We start from the raw sequence: 15,102 nt of genomic DNA, 5'->3' as shown, positions 1-15,102 counted from the left end.
TGATGCGTTGTGCAGACCTCACTACCCTCTAGATAGCCTTACGGTTTTGGGCTGAGCAGCTGCCGGACCAGGAGGTGATACAGCTCGACAGGATGCTCTCGATTGTGCATCTGTAAAGGTTTGTGAGTGTTTTTGGTGACAAGCCGAATTTCTTCAGCCTCCTGAGGTTGAAGAGGCGCTGCTGCGCCTTCTTCACCACACTGTCTGTGTGGGTGGACCATTTCAGTTTGTCCGTGATGTGTACGCCGAGGAACTTAAAACTTTCCACCTTCTCCACTACTGTCCCGTCAATGTAGATAGGGGGCTGCTCCCTCTGCTGTTTCCTGAAGTCCACGATCATCTCCTTTGTTTTGTTGACATTGAGTGTGAGGTTATTTTCCTGACCCACACTCCGAGGGCCCTCACCTCCTCCCTGTAGGCCGTCTCGTCGTTGTTGGTAATCAAGCCTACCACTGTAGTGTCGTCTGCAAACTTGATGATTGAGTTGGAGGCGTGCATGGCCACGCAGTCGTGGGTGAACAGGGAGTACAGGAGAGGGCTGAGAACGCACCCTTGTGGAGACCCAGTGTTGAGGATCAGTAGGGTGGAGATGTTGTTACGTACCCTCACCATCTAGGGGTGGCCGGTCAGGAAGTCCAGGACCCAGTTGCACAGGGCAGGGTCGAGACCCAGGGTCTCGAGCTTAATGACGAGTTTGGAGGGTACTATGGTGTTAAATGCTGAGCTGTTAATCGATGAACAGCATTCTTACATAGGTATTCCTCTTGTCCAGATGGGTTAGGGCAGTGTGCAGTGTGATGGCGATTGCGTCGTCTGTGGACCAATTGGGGCGGTAAGCAAATTGGAGTGGGTCTAGGGTGTCAGGTAGGGTGGAGGTGATATGGTCCTTGACTAGTCTCTCAAAGCACTTCATGATGACGGAAGTGAGTGCTACGGGGCGGTACTCATTTAGCTCAGTTACCTTAGCTTTCTTGGGAACAGGAACAATGGGGGCCCTCTTGAAGCATGTGGGAACAGCAGACTGGTATAGGGATTGATTGAATATGTCCGTAAACACACCGGCCAGCTGGTCTGCGCATGCTCTGAGGGCGCGGCTGGGGATGCCGTCTGGGCCTGCAGCCTTGCGAGGGTTAACACGTTTAAATGTCTTACTCACCTCGGCTGCAGTGAAGGAGAGACCGCATGTTTCCGTTGCAGCCCTGGGCTGGATTTCTTCCTGTAGTCCGTGATTGACTGTAGACCCTGCCACATGCCTCTTGTGTCTGAGCCGTTGAATTGAGATTCTACTTTGTCTCTGTACTGACGCTTAGCTTGTTTGATAGCCTTGCGGAGGGAATAGCTGCACTGTTTGTATTCGGTCATGTTACCAGACACCTTGCCCTGATTAAAAGCAGTGGTTCACGCTTTCAGTTTCACGCGAATGCTGCCATCAATCCACAGTTTCTGGTTAGGGAATGTTTTAATTGTTGCTATGGGAACGACATCTTCAACGCACGTTCTAATGAACTCGCACACCGAATCAGCGTATTCGTCAATGTTGTTGTCTGACGCAATACGAAACATGTCCCAGTCCACGTGATGGAAGCAGTCTTGGAGTGTGGAGTCAGCTTGGCCGGACCAGCGTTGGACAGACCTCAGCGTGGGAGCCTCTTGTTTTAGTTTCTGTCTGTAGGCAGGGATCAACAAAATGGAGTTGTGGTCAGCTTTTCCGAAAGGGGGGCGGGGCAGGGCCTTATATGCATCGCGGAAGTTAGAGTAACAATGATCCAAGGTCTTTCCACCCCTGGTTGCGCAATTGATATGCTGATAAAATTTAGGGAGTCTTGTTTTCAGATTAGCCTTGTTAAAATCCCCAGCTACAATGATAAATGGTATCCAGTTTGCAAAGAGTCAAATAAAGTTCATTCAGAGCCATCATTCTTTATTATTATAAGAATGAACACTGAACAAACTAACCAAAATAACAAAACGATATGTGACTCTATACCAATGAGTGCTGACAGGCAACTACACATAGACAAGAACCCACGAACACAAAAGGGAAAATGGCTACCTAAATATGATCCCCAATCAGAGACAAGTGGGAACTGTCGCCGGAAGCTCTGGACTGGGAACTGTCGCCGGATGCTCTGGACTGGGTACTGTCGCCGGAAGCTCTGGACTGGGAACTGTCGCCGGAAGCTCTGGACTGGGAACAGTCGCCGGAAGCTCTGGACTGGGAACTGTCGCCGGAAGCTCTGGACTGGGAACTGTCGCCGGAAGCTCTGGACTGGGAACTGTCACCGGAAGCTCTGGACTGGAAACTGTCGCCGGAAGCTCTGGACTGGGAACTGTCGCCGGAAGCTCTGGACTGGGAACTGTCACCGGAAGCTCTGGACTGTGGAGGTGCACTGGAGACCTGATGGGTGGTGCAGGCACTGGTGGTACAGGGCTGAAGACACGCATCTCAGGGCGAGTGCGGGGAGCAGGCACAGGACGTACTGGACTCTGGAGGCGCACTGGAGGCCTTGTGCGTGAGACTGGTACAGGTGGCACCGGCTGAAGACACCCACCTCAGGATGAGTGCGAGGAGCAGGCACTGGACGTACTGGACTGTGGAGGCGCACTGGAGATCTGGAGCATAGAGCTGGCACAATGAGTCCTGGCTGATTGCTCATTTGAGCAAGGCAAGTGCGGGCGCTGGCACAGGACGCACTGGGCTGTGCAGACGCACCGGAGACATAGTACGCAGAGCCGGTACAGGATATTGTCGTCGTCACACCCTGACCTAACCAAAATATAAAGAAAACAGAGATATCTAAAGTCAGAGTGTAATAAATTCATAAAAAATCCTACAATGTGATTTTCCTCATTTTTTCCTCATTTTGTCTGTCATAGTTGAAGTGTACCTATGATGAAAATTACAGGCCTCTCTCATCTTTTTAAGTGGGAGAACTTGCACAATTGGTGGCTGACTGAATACTTTTTTTGCCCCACTGTATAACGTGATTTGACATTTTATCTGTGGCCAATGGCCTTGAGCCTTCTTGGATAGGCACTTCACAACTTTGGGATGGGGCGCAGGAGCATCGAAGAACATGTCCAAGAAGAGGCTAAGGTGCTGGTGAAAGCCTTCAGTGAATATGGAGGTAGATTGTTTTCTGAGTATTTTTCTTGCTTTTGAAATATATTTTATCATAACTTTATTGGCAATATCCTCGAGCGGAGCATGGGGGCCTCGAGCGTAGAAATATATATATATTATTTTTTTTGCCAAATCACAAGCGAGGCCCCTTGATTAGGGAATTGTCTCTTCTGCCTAATGGTAAATCTGCCACTGGTAAAACCTCCCCAGTACAAAACCAGACAGAGCACTTTGCCAGGACCTGCCTCTCCCTCCAGGACCCTAGAATTCAATTACAAGGTAGTATAACATTTGTTTTGTAATCAGTGTAACTGAGAACTGGGGCAGGGGTAATGTCATCACAGATAAGGAAGTATTTGTATACATTATTCTCAGTATATTATCTTCAGCAAGGTTTTCACGCTAAACATGTAATTGAAAAGGTACCATTTTACTTTAAAAGACATGGAAAATCTAGTGTTTAATTCAAACGTAGTTGTTGCTTCTCACAGCTATTTCTAAACGTTTCACCATAATAATATTATATACTTCATGGATAACCAATCAATTATTTAAAAGTATTTGTCTGTCCTTGCTTTCCTTCTCTAATCCAGATTCAGTTGTCAATCCCAAAGAATTGCTTTGCAATTGTGTTGGCAATGTGATCTGCTCCGTAGTCTTTGGACCCAAGTTTGAAAATGATGACCCAATGTTTCAGCTCATCCAAAAGGCTGTTGATGCCTACTTCCATGTACTCCGCAGCCCTATTGGAACGGTACAGTAACTTTTCAGCTCATCTCTTTTCATAGAATCTTCCATTGCTCTCAACTCCCTCACAGTAATTGCACAAAATGGCCTTGGGCTGACCAAGCCATTGTTTTCACTAACAAAACCCCCTCCCATTTCTTTCAGATGTACAACATGTTCCCTAGAATTGTTTGGTGCTTTCCAGGCAAACACCATGAGATGTTTGCTATCATAAACAAGGCCAAAGATTACACACAAAGGCAAGCAGAAATCCATCTTAATTCTTGGTACTACCCATCCCGGATCCGGGAGCGTTGTCATCAACGGACACTAATTAGCATAACGCAACGGACATAAATATTACTAGAAAATATTCCTATTCATGAAATCACAAGTTAAATGTATTGAAACACAGCTTAGCCTTTTGTTAATCACCCTGTCATCTCAGATTTTGAAAATATGCTTTACAGCCAAAGCAAGACAATAATTTGTGTAAGTTTATCGATAGCCTAGCATAGCATTATGCCTAGCTAGCAGCAGGCAACCTGGTTACGAAAATTAGAAAAGCAATCAAATTAAATTGTTTACCTTTGATGAGCTTCGGATATTTTCACTCACGAGACTCACGAGAAATCGACCGGAAATTGCGGTCACGACAACTCCGAAAAATATTCCAAATTAGCTCCATAATATTGACAGAAACATGGCAAACGTTGTTTATAATCAATCCTCAAGGTGTTTTTCAAATATCTATTCGATAATACAGGGTGAACTTCTTACTCATTATGAAAATATGGAATGTGGCTGGAATTAAGATACCATCCATGTCCACTTATGTGAGTTTGGCTATCATGAGTGAATAGACAAGTGAGAGGCCAATCTTTGGTTTTCCAACGTATTTAGTGACAATAAGTATGTGGAGATGGCATCCACTAGCCACCAGATATCGCTGTTTACTTACATAACTGATGGTGACTTATTCTCTTCTCTTAGGAGAAAGAAGATCCCAACAATGAGACTATGGTGATGACTGCATGGAACATTTTTGCTGCTGAAACAGAAACCACAACATCCACCCTAGAACACTAATTTCTGATGATGATAAAGTACCCTCACATTCAAGGTTCGCTGCTACCCAGCTCTTTATCGATTGTGTCCAAGTCTCCTAGACCTATTAGATAACATTATAATCCCCAAAAGAATAGTCCTGGACTATAAATAGTTTGACATTTATTACGATGTAGTTACATGTAATAACTCCAACAACAATCCGTACATGGTATCAGTGCAGCATAAAGTGTGACTTAAATCTTCCTAAGAGAGTGTTCAGAAGGAGATAGACAAGATGATTGGCTCAAAGGTTGCCCAGGGTTGACGACAGAGTTAAAATGCCCTACACGGATGCTTCACGAAGTCCAGCGATACATGGACCTCAGTCCCACCTCTGTACCCCACAAAGTGATCAGAGATACAGAGTTCTACAACTACCACATTCCAGAGGTGACCACAATTATGTGACTGTACCAACACTGAATGTTACATTCCACGATATTTTGTTTGACGTGGAAGTGTTAAAATTGTTTTACTGATCAACATGCAGTTTTCATAGCAAGTGAAGGGTGTTATTTTGTCATTCTTTCAGGGTACCATGGTCCTGCCTCTGCTGTCCTCTGTGCTTGTTGATCCCAAACTGTTTAAAAACCCAGATGAGTTTGACCCAGAGAACTTCCTGGATGAAAATGGATGCTTCAAGAAAAATGGATTCTTCGCTTTTGGAGTGGGTAAGATCATGCTGCAAGTAGTTTGTGGATTAAGTGAGTTCCTGTATCTATCATATCCACAAAAAAACATTACAATATGAGAGGATTGTGACTGCTCTTATCATGACACAAGGCGAGACCCAGATGCAGATGGTTGGAGTCTTACAATATTTAATAATCCAATAGGGTAAAGCAAGAGAATGGTCATGGACAGGCAAAAGGTCAAAACCAGTTCAGAGTTCCAAAGGTTACCGAAAGGCAGGCAGAATCAAGGTCAGGGCAGGCAGGATGATCAGGCAGGGGTCAAAACCGGAAAGACTATCAAAAAGAGAATAGCAAAAGGAGAACAGGAAAAACACGCTGACTTGACAAACATACAAGATGAACTGGCACAGAGAGACAGGAAACACAGGGATAAATACACTGGGGAAAATAAGCGACACCTGGAGGGGGTGGAGACCATCACAAGGACAGGTAAAACAGATCAGGGCGTGACAGCCCTAGCCTGGTGGAGCTAGCCTGATCCACCAGCCTAGGATTTCCCCACTCATTTAAAAAACTTAACAAGAAACCTCTGGTCAACTTCAATTCAGTTATAGGCTCAGCTGACTGACAATGACCTCTACCTTCTCTTTTCCCTCAGGGAAGCGGGTGTGTCTGGGAGAGGCTCTGGCCAGAGTGGATCTCTTTCTCTTCTTTACCTCCCTCCTGCAACGCTTCACTTTCACCGGCACCAAACCCTTCAGAGGAGATCAACATCGAGCCAGCGTGCTCCAGCTTTGGCCGCATGCCACATTCCTATGATTGCTACATCAAACTGAGGACTACAAGTAGACACACAAGTATATCCATGTACACATATATCTGTTTGACAGAAGCAGAACGCTGTGACTGGAATGTTAGAGGTTACCAGAAAAATAAATCAAGTAACTCATGAAAATAGTCTTGTGATGGTACAACACATTTTGCATATGCTTTTGACACAATGGTTGTGATTGGCACAACTGATATTATTGAGTTTGTTTGCTAACTTAAACCTACAGTGCTGTGAAAGTATTTTCCCCTGTCCTAATTTTCTCTACTTTTACATATTTTTGCTTTTGAATGTGCTCAGATCTTCAACCGAAATCTATTAGATAAAGGGAACATATAACACAACGATTACATACTTACTTCACAAACAAAGTTATCCAACACCCAATGCACCTGTGAAAAAGTAATTGCCCCCTTACACTCATAACTGGTTGTGCCAGATTTAGCTGCAATGACTCCAACCAAACTCTTACTATAGTTGTTGATCAGCCTCTCACGTCGCCGTGGAGGAATTTTGGCCCACTCTTGCATGCAGAACTTCTTTAACTTTCAAGCATGAACTGCTCGTTTCAAGTCTTGCCACGACAGCTCAATTGGGATTTGGTCTGGACTTTTGACTAGGCCATTCCAAAACTTCAAATGTGTTGCTTTTGAACCATTTTCATGTACACTTGATTGTGTGTTTTGAAACACTGTCTTCTGACAAAACCCACAAATGTTGCTACGTTGAAGCAGTTCTGCATTGCAAGCGTGGGCCAAAATTCCTCCACGGAGATGTCAGAGACTTATCAACAGCTACAAGAAGCATTTGGTTGCAGGCATTGCAGCTAAAGATGGCACAACCAGTTATTGAGTGCAAGGGGGCAATTACTTTTTCACACAGGGGAATTGGGTGTTGGATAACTTTGTTCATTAAATACATTAAATAAGTATACATTTAGTTTGTTATTGGTAAATGCAGGTTTCCCTTATCTAATAAGATCTGAAAGTAATCAGTTTTAAAAAATGTGCAAAAATAGAGAAAATCAGAAAGGGAGGCAAGTACCTTTTCACTGTCAGTGATACTTGCAAGAAAATAGACTGGCTAGCTAACAAAGTCATGAAAACAATGTTCGCTTCAAATGGACAGAAAGTATGTATGTTATGGTTCTGGATGGCCAGATAGCTAACAACAATGACACGAAACTGCCATGTCGTGGACCGTAAGTGGCTCGTTTCAGCTCATTTGATCTGGCTGTTGATACAATATCTTGTTTTGAGGTGTTTTGACTGTCACATTTCTGCTAATATGGCTAATATTAGCTATCTAGCTAGCTACCAACAACCATAACGATGTATTTGAGAGACCGGTGCTCACAAAATATAGTTTACATGTTATCAACAATCTAAGCCAATTCAGTCTGTTTTGCCCCATAGTTGTGCACACATCGGTTTTGTTGCTAGTCAACCAACACCATAGTGCACTCCAAGCTCATCATTAAGCTTCAAGTTCATCTGCTTCCAAATCACTGACAACCCAACATGGTCAGTCCATACAGACAATGTGGTCAAGAAGGTGCAAACTCAGGAGGCTGAAGAAATGTGGCTTTGCCCCTGCCCCATCCTCAAGGACCTCAGCCACCCGAGCCACAGCCTGTTCACCCCGCTACAATCTAGAAGGAGGAGACAGTACAGATGCATCAAAGCGTGCACAGAGAGCCTGAAAAACAGCTTCTATCTCTAGGCCATCAGACTGTTAAATAGTCACCACAAGCTGGCCTCCACCCAGTACTCTGCCCTGTACTTAGTCACTGTTACTAGCCAGTCTCCGCCCAGTACCCTGCCCTGAACTTAGTCACTGTTACTAGCCAGCCTCCGCCCAGTCCCCTGCCCTGAACTTAGTCAATGTTACGAGTCGGCTACCACCCGACACTTTACTCTGCACCTTAGAGACTGCTGCCCTATATACAGTTGAAGTCGGAAGTTTACATTCACTTAGGTTGGAATCATTAAAACTAATTTTTCATCCACTCCACACATTTCTTGTTAACAAACTATAGTCGGTTTGGACATCTACTTTGTGCATGACACAAGTAATTTTTTTCAACAATTGTTTACAGATTATTTCACCTATAATTCACTGTATCACAATTCCAGTGGGTCAGAAGTTTACATACACTGAGGTGACTGTACCTTTAAACAGCTTGGAAAATTCCAGAAAAGGATGTCATGGCTTTAGAAGCTTCTGATTGACTAATTGACATAATTTGAGTCAATTGGAGGTGTACCTGTGGATGTATTTCAAGGCCTACCTTCAAACTCAGTGCCTCTTTGCTTGACATCATGGGAAAATCAAAAGAAATCAGCCAAGACCTCAGAAAAAGTTGGTAGACCTCCACAAGTCTGGTTCATCCCTGGGAGCAATTTCCAAACGCCTGAAGGTACCACGTTCATCTGTACAAACAATAGTACGCAAGTATAAACACCATGGGACCACGCAGCTGTCATACTGCTCAGGAAGGAGAGGCGTTCGGTCTCCTAGAGATGAACGTACTTTGATGCGAAAAGTGCAAATCAATCCCAAAACAACAGCAAAGGACCTTGTGAAGATGCTGGAGGAAACAGGTACAAAAGTATCTATATCCACAGTAAATCTAGTCTTATATCGACATAACCTGAAAGGCCGTTCAGCAAGGAAGAAGCCACTGCTCCAAAAACGCCATAAAAAAGTCAGACTACGGTTTGCAACTGCACATGGGGACAAAGATTGTACTTTGTGGAGAAATGTCCTCTGGTCTGATGAACAAAAATAGAACTGTTTGGCCATAATGACCATCTTTATGTTTGAAGGGAAAAGGGTGAGGCTTGCAAGCAGAAGAACACCATCCCAACTGTGAAGCACGGGGTTGGCAGCATCATGTTGTGGGGGTGTTTTGCTGCACGAGGGACTGGTGCACTTCACAAAATAGATGGCATCATGAGGCAGGAACATTATGTGGATATATTGAAGCAACATCTCAAGACATCAGTCAGGAAGTTAAAGCTTGGTCGCAAATGGGTCTTCCAAATAAACAATGACCCCAAGCTTACTTCAAAAGTTGTGGCAAAATGGCTTAAGGACAACAAAGTCAAAGTATTGGAGTGGCTATCACAAAGCCCCGACCTCAATCCTATAGACAATTTGTGGGCAGAACTGAAAAAGCGTGTGCGGGCAAGGAGGCCAACAAACCTGACTCAGTTACACCAGCTCTGTCAGGAGGAATGGGCCAAGATTCACCCAACTTATTGTGGGAAGCTTGTGGAAGGCTACCCAAAATGTTTGACCCAAGTTAAACAATTTAAAGGCAATGCTACCAAATACTAATTGAGTGTATGTAAACTTCTGACCCACTGGGAATGTGATGAAAGAAATAAAAGCTGAAATAGATCATTCTCTCTGTTATTATTCTGACATTTAACATTCTTAAAAGAAAGTGGGGATCCTAACTGACCTAAGACAGGGAATTTTTACTAGGATTACATTTCAGGAATTGTGAAAAACTGAGTTTAAATGTATTTGGCTAAGCTGTATGTAAATTGCCGACTTCAACTGTACAATAGTCATTTAACACTGGTGACTTTAATAATGTTTACATACTGTTTTACCCACTTCATATGTATATACTGTTGTCTAGGCAAGGCTCATCCTTATAGAACAGGTGCTGTTCACACCTTTTCACACCTTTTCTATTCATATACTGTCCATAATGTCTATACACACCATCATAAACATATATATTTATATTCTGGAGTCTGACGTTGCTCGTTCTGAAATTTCTTAATTGAATTTTTTGGCTTTGTGTGTATTGTCTTGTATTGTTAGGTATTACTGCACTGGTGGAGCTAGAAACAGAAGCATTTCGTTGCACCTGCAATAACATCTGCAACATATGTGTACACAACCAATACATTTTGATTTGAACCCGTCTATTGTGCGGTTTATTTTCTGAACTGATTTTGTCTGCTTAGCGTTTTTACAAATCAGCTATACACGTTGTCGGTTAAAATAGGCTACATACAGTGCAGGAGAGCGTACTCTACATACCCCAAGGGTGTTGTGAGGAGCCCTTAAAAGAGTCACTATTTTTTTATGACAGTCGTCAGACACATCTTTCTTGTTTATTAGTCATTCACTAAATGATAGTTCCTGTCTACCCTCCTTCTCTCTTTGCCTACAGTACATAGCTAAGAGTTGCCACACTGCTCGGACACATCTTAGTCCTTAAGTGACTTGAACATGGATTTACTACATGTACTGCAGACTAACATTTTGTCCATAATAATGGCTATAGTGGTTATTATTCTACTTTGGAAGTACATGGGGAAACAGAGCAGCTATGGACGTTTGCCTCCGGGTCCTTCACCAATTCCTCTGCTTGGTAACTTGTTACAAGTGGATCTGAAACGACCGGACAAGTCCTACATGAAGGTCAGTTAAAAGCTACAATCTGTTTGACTCTCTTAAAGTCATAGATGTAGCTACGGATGCAAGTACTGCAGTCATAGATCAATATTATAGTTGTAATAATTTGACGCTACAGTATACATTGTTTGCAGTGTTGAGGATTAACTAATTACATGTACTGTGATCAGTTACGTGTAATCTGATTACAAAACTAATCAGTTACGTACCACCAAAAATATTGTAATCAGATTACAGATACTTTTGAAAAATGAGATGATTACTTATTGGATTATTCAGAAAGGATGTTTGCAATAAAAATATATACTTTTTTGTCAATGACATTTAATTCTGCATTTAAAAAAGGCACATGTTGAAGTTTGTTCCACCTGAGCGAGTCTGATCACGAGTCAGAGACCACTATGAAGACACGCCAAATTAGTTTGATGGATCATTTGTGTCTTTTTCTATTGCCTCTTGAGGGGAAACTAATGTTACTGAGTTTGGATATTTCAAAAGTTAACATTACTGATTCTTATTTTGGACAGGGACCTAGCAACTGTAACAGATTATATTTCCAAAGTAATCTACTCAGCCCTGATCGTTTGCTTAAAGACAATGGGATACAATGAACGGATAAGACAGTTGTACTAAGTTCGTGAAGGAGTTATAAGTTATATTCTTCAAGAATCAATGGGTTCCTCTCATCTCTCATCAGCTCAGTAAGACATATGGCTCAGTGTTTACTGTATGGCTGGGCTCCAAACCTGTAGTGGTGATCTCTGGCTATCAGGCTATCAAGGATGCTTTTGTCAACCAAGGAGAAGAGTTCAATGGAAGAGCCAACTCTGCCATTACCCTGAAACTCGTTAACGAACACGGTGAGTAAAATGACTGGAAGAGGGATGTAGTAAGATACACGTGTCATAGTGTCGTAATCTGTGTGGAAATGGACTTAGCTTAGAAAAGGGAAGTACTGTGCATAGTTCATCCTATCTCTCTGTCCTGTTGTACACATCGATCTAGGGGTGGGATTGAGTAATGGGCAGAGGTGGAAAACTCTTCGCAGTTTCTCCTTGATGTCCCTGAAAAACCTTGGAAAAGGATGCAGGAGCCTCGAGGAGAGGGTCCAAGAGGAAGCTAAGAGTCTAGTGAAAGCCTTCAGTGAATATGGAGGTATGTTGTTTTTGTCTGTGACATCTGTCGGTACATAATAATGTCTGGAAAAGAGTGAATGGAATGGCATCAAACACATAGAAACCGGCCGGGATATCCTTGTCCCATCGCGCTCTAGTGACTCCTTGTGGCGGGTCGGGCGCATGCACGCTGACTTCGGTCAAGAAGCAGTAAGGCTGGGCAGGGTCGTGTTTCGGGAGGACGCATGGCTCTCGAACTTCGCCTCCCGATTCCGTACGGGAGTTGCAGCGATGGGACAAGTCTGTAACTACCAATTGGATATCATGAAATTGGAGAGAAAAAGGGGTAATATATATATATATATATATACATATATATATATATATATATATATATATAATTTGCCACCAACCTCCTGTGGTGTGCAAGCATGTGTGTTTATGCTTGTCTGCTGTCTCTATTCCAGATTCCACTGTCAACCCCAAAGAACTCCTGTTCCATTCTATTATCAACCTATTCTGGTCCATCGTCTTTGGGCGCAAGTTTGAATACAACGACCCAGAGTTTCAGATCCTCTACAAGCCTGTCTATACATACTTCGACATGCTAAAAAGCAAAATGGCAATGGTATGGTAGCATATACAGTGCATTCAATTACCTGTAAGGTCCCTCAGTCAACCAGTGAATTTCAAATGCAGATTCAAACACAAAGACCAGGGAGGTTTTCCAATGTCTTGAAAAGATGGGCCCCTATTGATAGATGGGAGGGGGGGAAAGGGTGTCCTTCCTAACTCAGTTGCCAGAAAGGAAACCGCTCAGTGATTTAACTTTTTTTTAGGATTGGTTGTATTGATACACAATCTAAAGCCTAATTAATAACTTTACCATGCTCAAGGAGTTATTCAGTGTCTGTAAAAAAATAAAAAATTTGTATATACCAATTGGTGCCTTTCTTTGCGAGGCATTGGAAAAGCCAATGTGGTTGAATCTGTGCTCAAAAAAACATTACTCAAGGGGACTCCTGAACCTAATAAGGCTTGCCACAACAAAGGCATTTGTTGTAGAAATGTATAGAATGTTATTTTCACTGACATTATTTTGTATTTTGTGTAGATCAGTGACAAAGAAATCATAAATATATACATTTCAAACCCAGTTTGTAATGCAACAAAATGTGAAAAAAAACCAAGGTGGATAAATACTTATGATATGCACTGTATGTCTGTTATTTATCTATACCAGCTCTTCCAAAGCATGACTTGATTGTGTCTTATGAGCTTGCCTGCCGAAATGGATAATGATAACAAAAGTATGTGGGTCACCATTTGAATATAACAACCACCCCTTCCTTCCTTCCCATGTTTCCAATGTTGCGTCTCTTCTAGCTGTACAACATTTCCCCGAGAATTGTTGAGTGCTTTCCAGGAAAACACCATGAGCTGTTTAAGGCCATAGACAAGGCCAAAGCTTACATACGAGAGGAAGCAGATCGTCGCCTTAAAAACCTGGATACCTCTAATCCCCAGGACTACTTCGACGTCTTCCTTGTTAAAATGCTGGAGGTAAAACAGTGATTGATTCCTGGAATTTGATGTTGAACCTCTTACACGGTATCAAAATATTGTAATAGCATCAACAATATATGATCAATGTTTACGTGGGTCTGAATCTTTGTCTGAATCTTTGTGCAAAAATCTTACTTTTTCACAAATCTATCAGTATAGGATTTAGAGGTGTCTTCCAACTTTCCTTAGGAGAAGGGTCAGCCCGAGACCGAGTTCAACTATGACAACTTGTTTCCGTGTGTGTGGGATCTGTTTGCTGCCGGCACGGAGACCCAGTCCTCCACCCTATCACACGCCTGTCTGATGATGATCAAGTACCCTGATATCCAAGGTATTTTTTCTTCTGTATCACTGTTATTGAAATTATACTAATTTATTGCTAAATAGAAAATAGTACTGGTAAATCAGCCAAATAGCTGCAACAGAGAGTTTACATTACACACCACGTAAGCAGCACATACATGCGGGCATTTCTTAATTCCCAACAGACTATAAACACTGTATATTAACCCAAATACTATGAAGGCCTATGACTGTCTCTCTCCCTCAGAGAAAGTTCAGAAGGAGATAGACGAGGTGATTGGCTCAAACAGAGTCCCCACAGTTGACGACAGACATAAGATGCCCTACACGGACGCTGTCATCCACGAAATACAGAGAAGTATGAGTCTTGCTCCCATTGCTTTCCCTCACCAAATGACCCGAGACACAACGTTCCACAGCTACCGCATCCCAAAGGTGACCACCATTTCCGCAAACCTATCCTACACGTCTATTATTTTTTACTTGTTAAACTGTCAATTGTTTTATGTAAGTACTCTTTTGTAATTCTTCCAGGGAACCACAGTGTTTCCACTGTTGTCATCTGTGCTGTTTGACCCCAAACTGTTCAAGAACCCGGATCAGTTTGACCCAGAGAACTTCCTGGATGACAATGGAGTCTTTAAGGAAAACAACGGATTTCTTGTTTTTGGACTGGGTAAAATGATGTTACAATTGTCTAATAGAATAATATGAGAATGTGAAAAACAATAACCACTCTGTAGTAGCTCTCAGAAAAAAAAAGACTCAACATCATCACACAATGTACATACACATGGCTAGCATCTTGTTTGATAGGTTTTGCATATATCAATCCAGGCCAATGTGTAGGTTTCAGTCTTAGGATTGTAGGTTGACCGCTGAAGGTAACTTCTCTCCTCTCTCACTGTCCATCAGGGAAGCGGTGCTGCCTGGGAGATGAGATGGGGATTCCCAGGACGGTGCTCTTCCTATTCTTTACTTCTCTTCTTCAGCGCTTCACCTTCAGGGGCACCAAACCTCCAGAGGAAATTGACGCCAGTGTAGTATCCTACTTTCATGGTCGCCTGGCGCGCCCCTACACCTGCTATGTCAAACTCAGGACACCAAATATTTAATTGCTCAAACAGCTTTTAATCTGGATGAAATTCAATGTGATTTACTTTTTGAATAAAGGAAGCTCAACAGCAAAGTTGTCATGTCATTATTAATGTCCCATTTTTTGTTAGATACAAAAAAACAATAGACAAACACTGT

At 42.7% G+C, this 15,102-nt stretch overlaps 1 protein-coding gene, 1 long non-coding RNA gene and 1 pseudogene across 3 annotated transcripts in view; all 3 read left to right on the top strand.

Moving 5' to 3' along the window:
• LOC149971228 (uncharacterized) overlaps positions 1-15,102 on the top strand; it is a 135,740-nt gene that overhangs the window by 54,535 nt on the left and 66,103 nt on the right. The window lies entirely within an intron of this gene.
• LOC110507064 (cytochrome P450 2M1-like) lies at positions 4,766-6,641 on the top strand (annotated as a pseudogene). The gene is made up of 4 exons (XR_016492642.1): positions 4,766-4,973; positions 5,170-5,350; positions 5,493-5,631; positions 6,254-6,641. The product of XR_016492642.1 is annotated as a cytochrome P450 2M1-like (transcript).
• LOC110507485 (cytochrome P450 2M1) lies at positions 10,510-15,037 on the top strand. The gene is made up of 9 exons (XM_021587505.3): positions 10,510-10,870; positions 11,562-11,724; positions 11,870-12,019; positions 12,447-12,607; positions 13,366-13,542; positions 13,735-13,876; positions 14,096-14,283; positions 14,383-14,524; positions 14,764-15,037. Exons 1-9 carry the CDS (start codon positions 10,679-10,681, stop codon positions 14,961-14,963), a joined length of 1,515 nt encoding a protein of 504 aa, XP_021443180.1. The 5' UTR covers positions 10,510-10,678; the 3' UTR covers positions 14,964-15,037.

Source organism: Oncorhynchus mykiss, chromosome 27 (genome assembly GCF_057628025.1).
Source record: "Oncorhynchus mykiss isolate SJ-2025 chromosome 27, ASM5762802v1, whole genome shotgun sequence".
NCBI lineage: Eukaryota > Metazoa > Chordata > Actinopteri > Salmoniformes > Salmonidae > Oncorhynchus > Oncorhynchus mykiss.
This window is presented reverse-complemented; position numbering and strand designations above follow the sequence as displayed.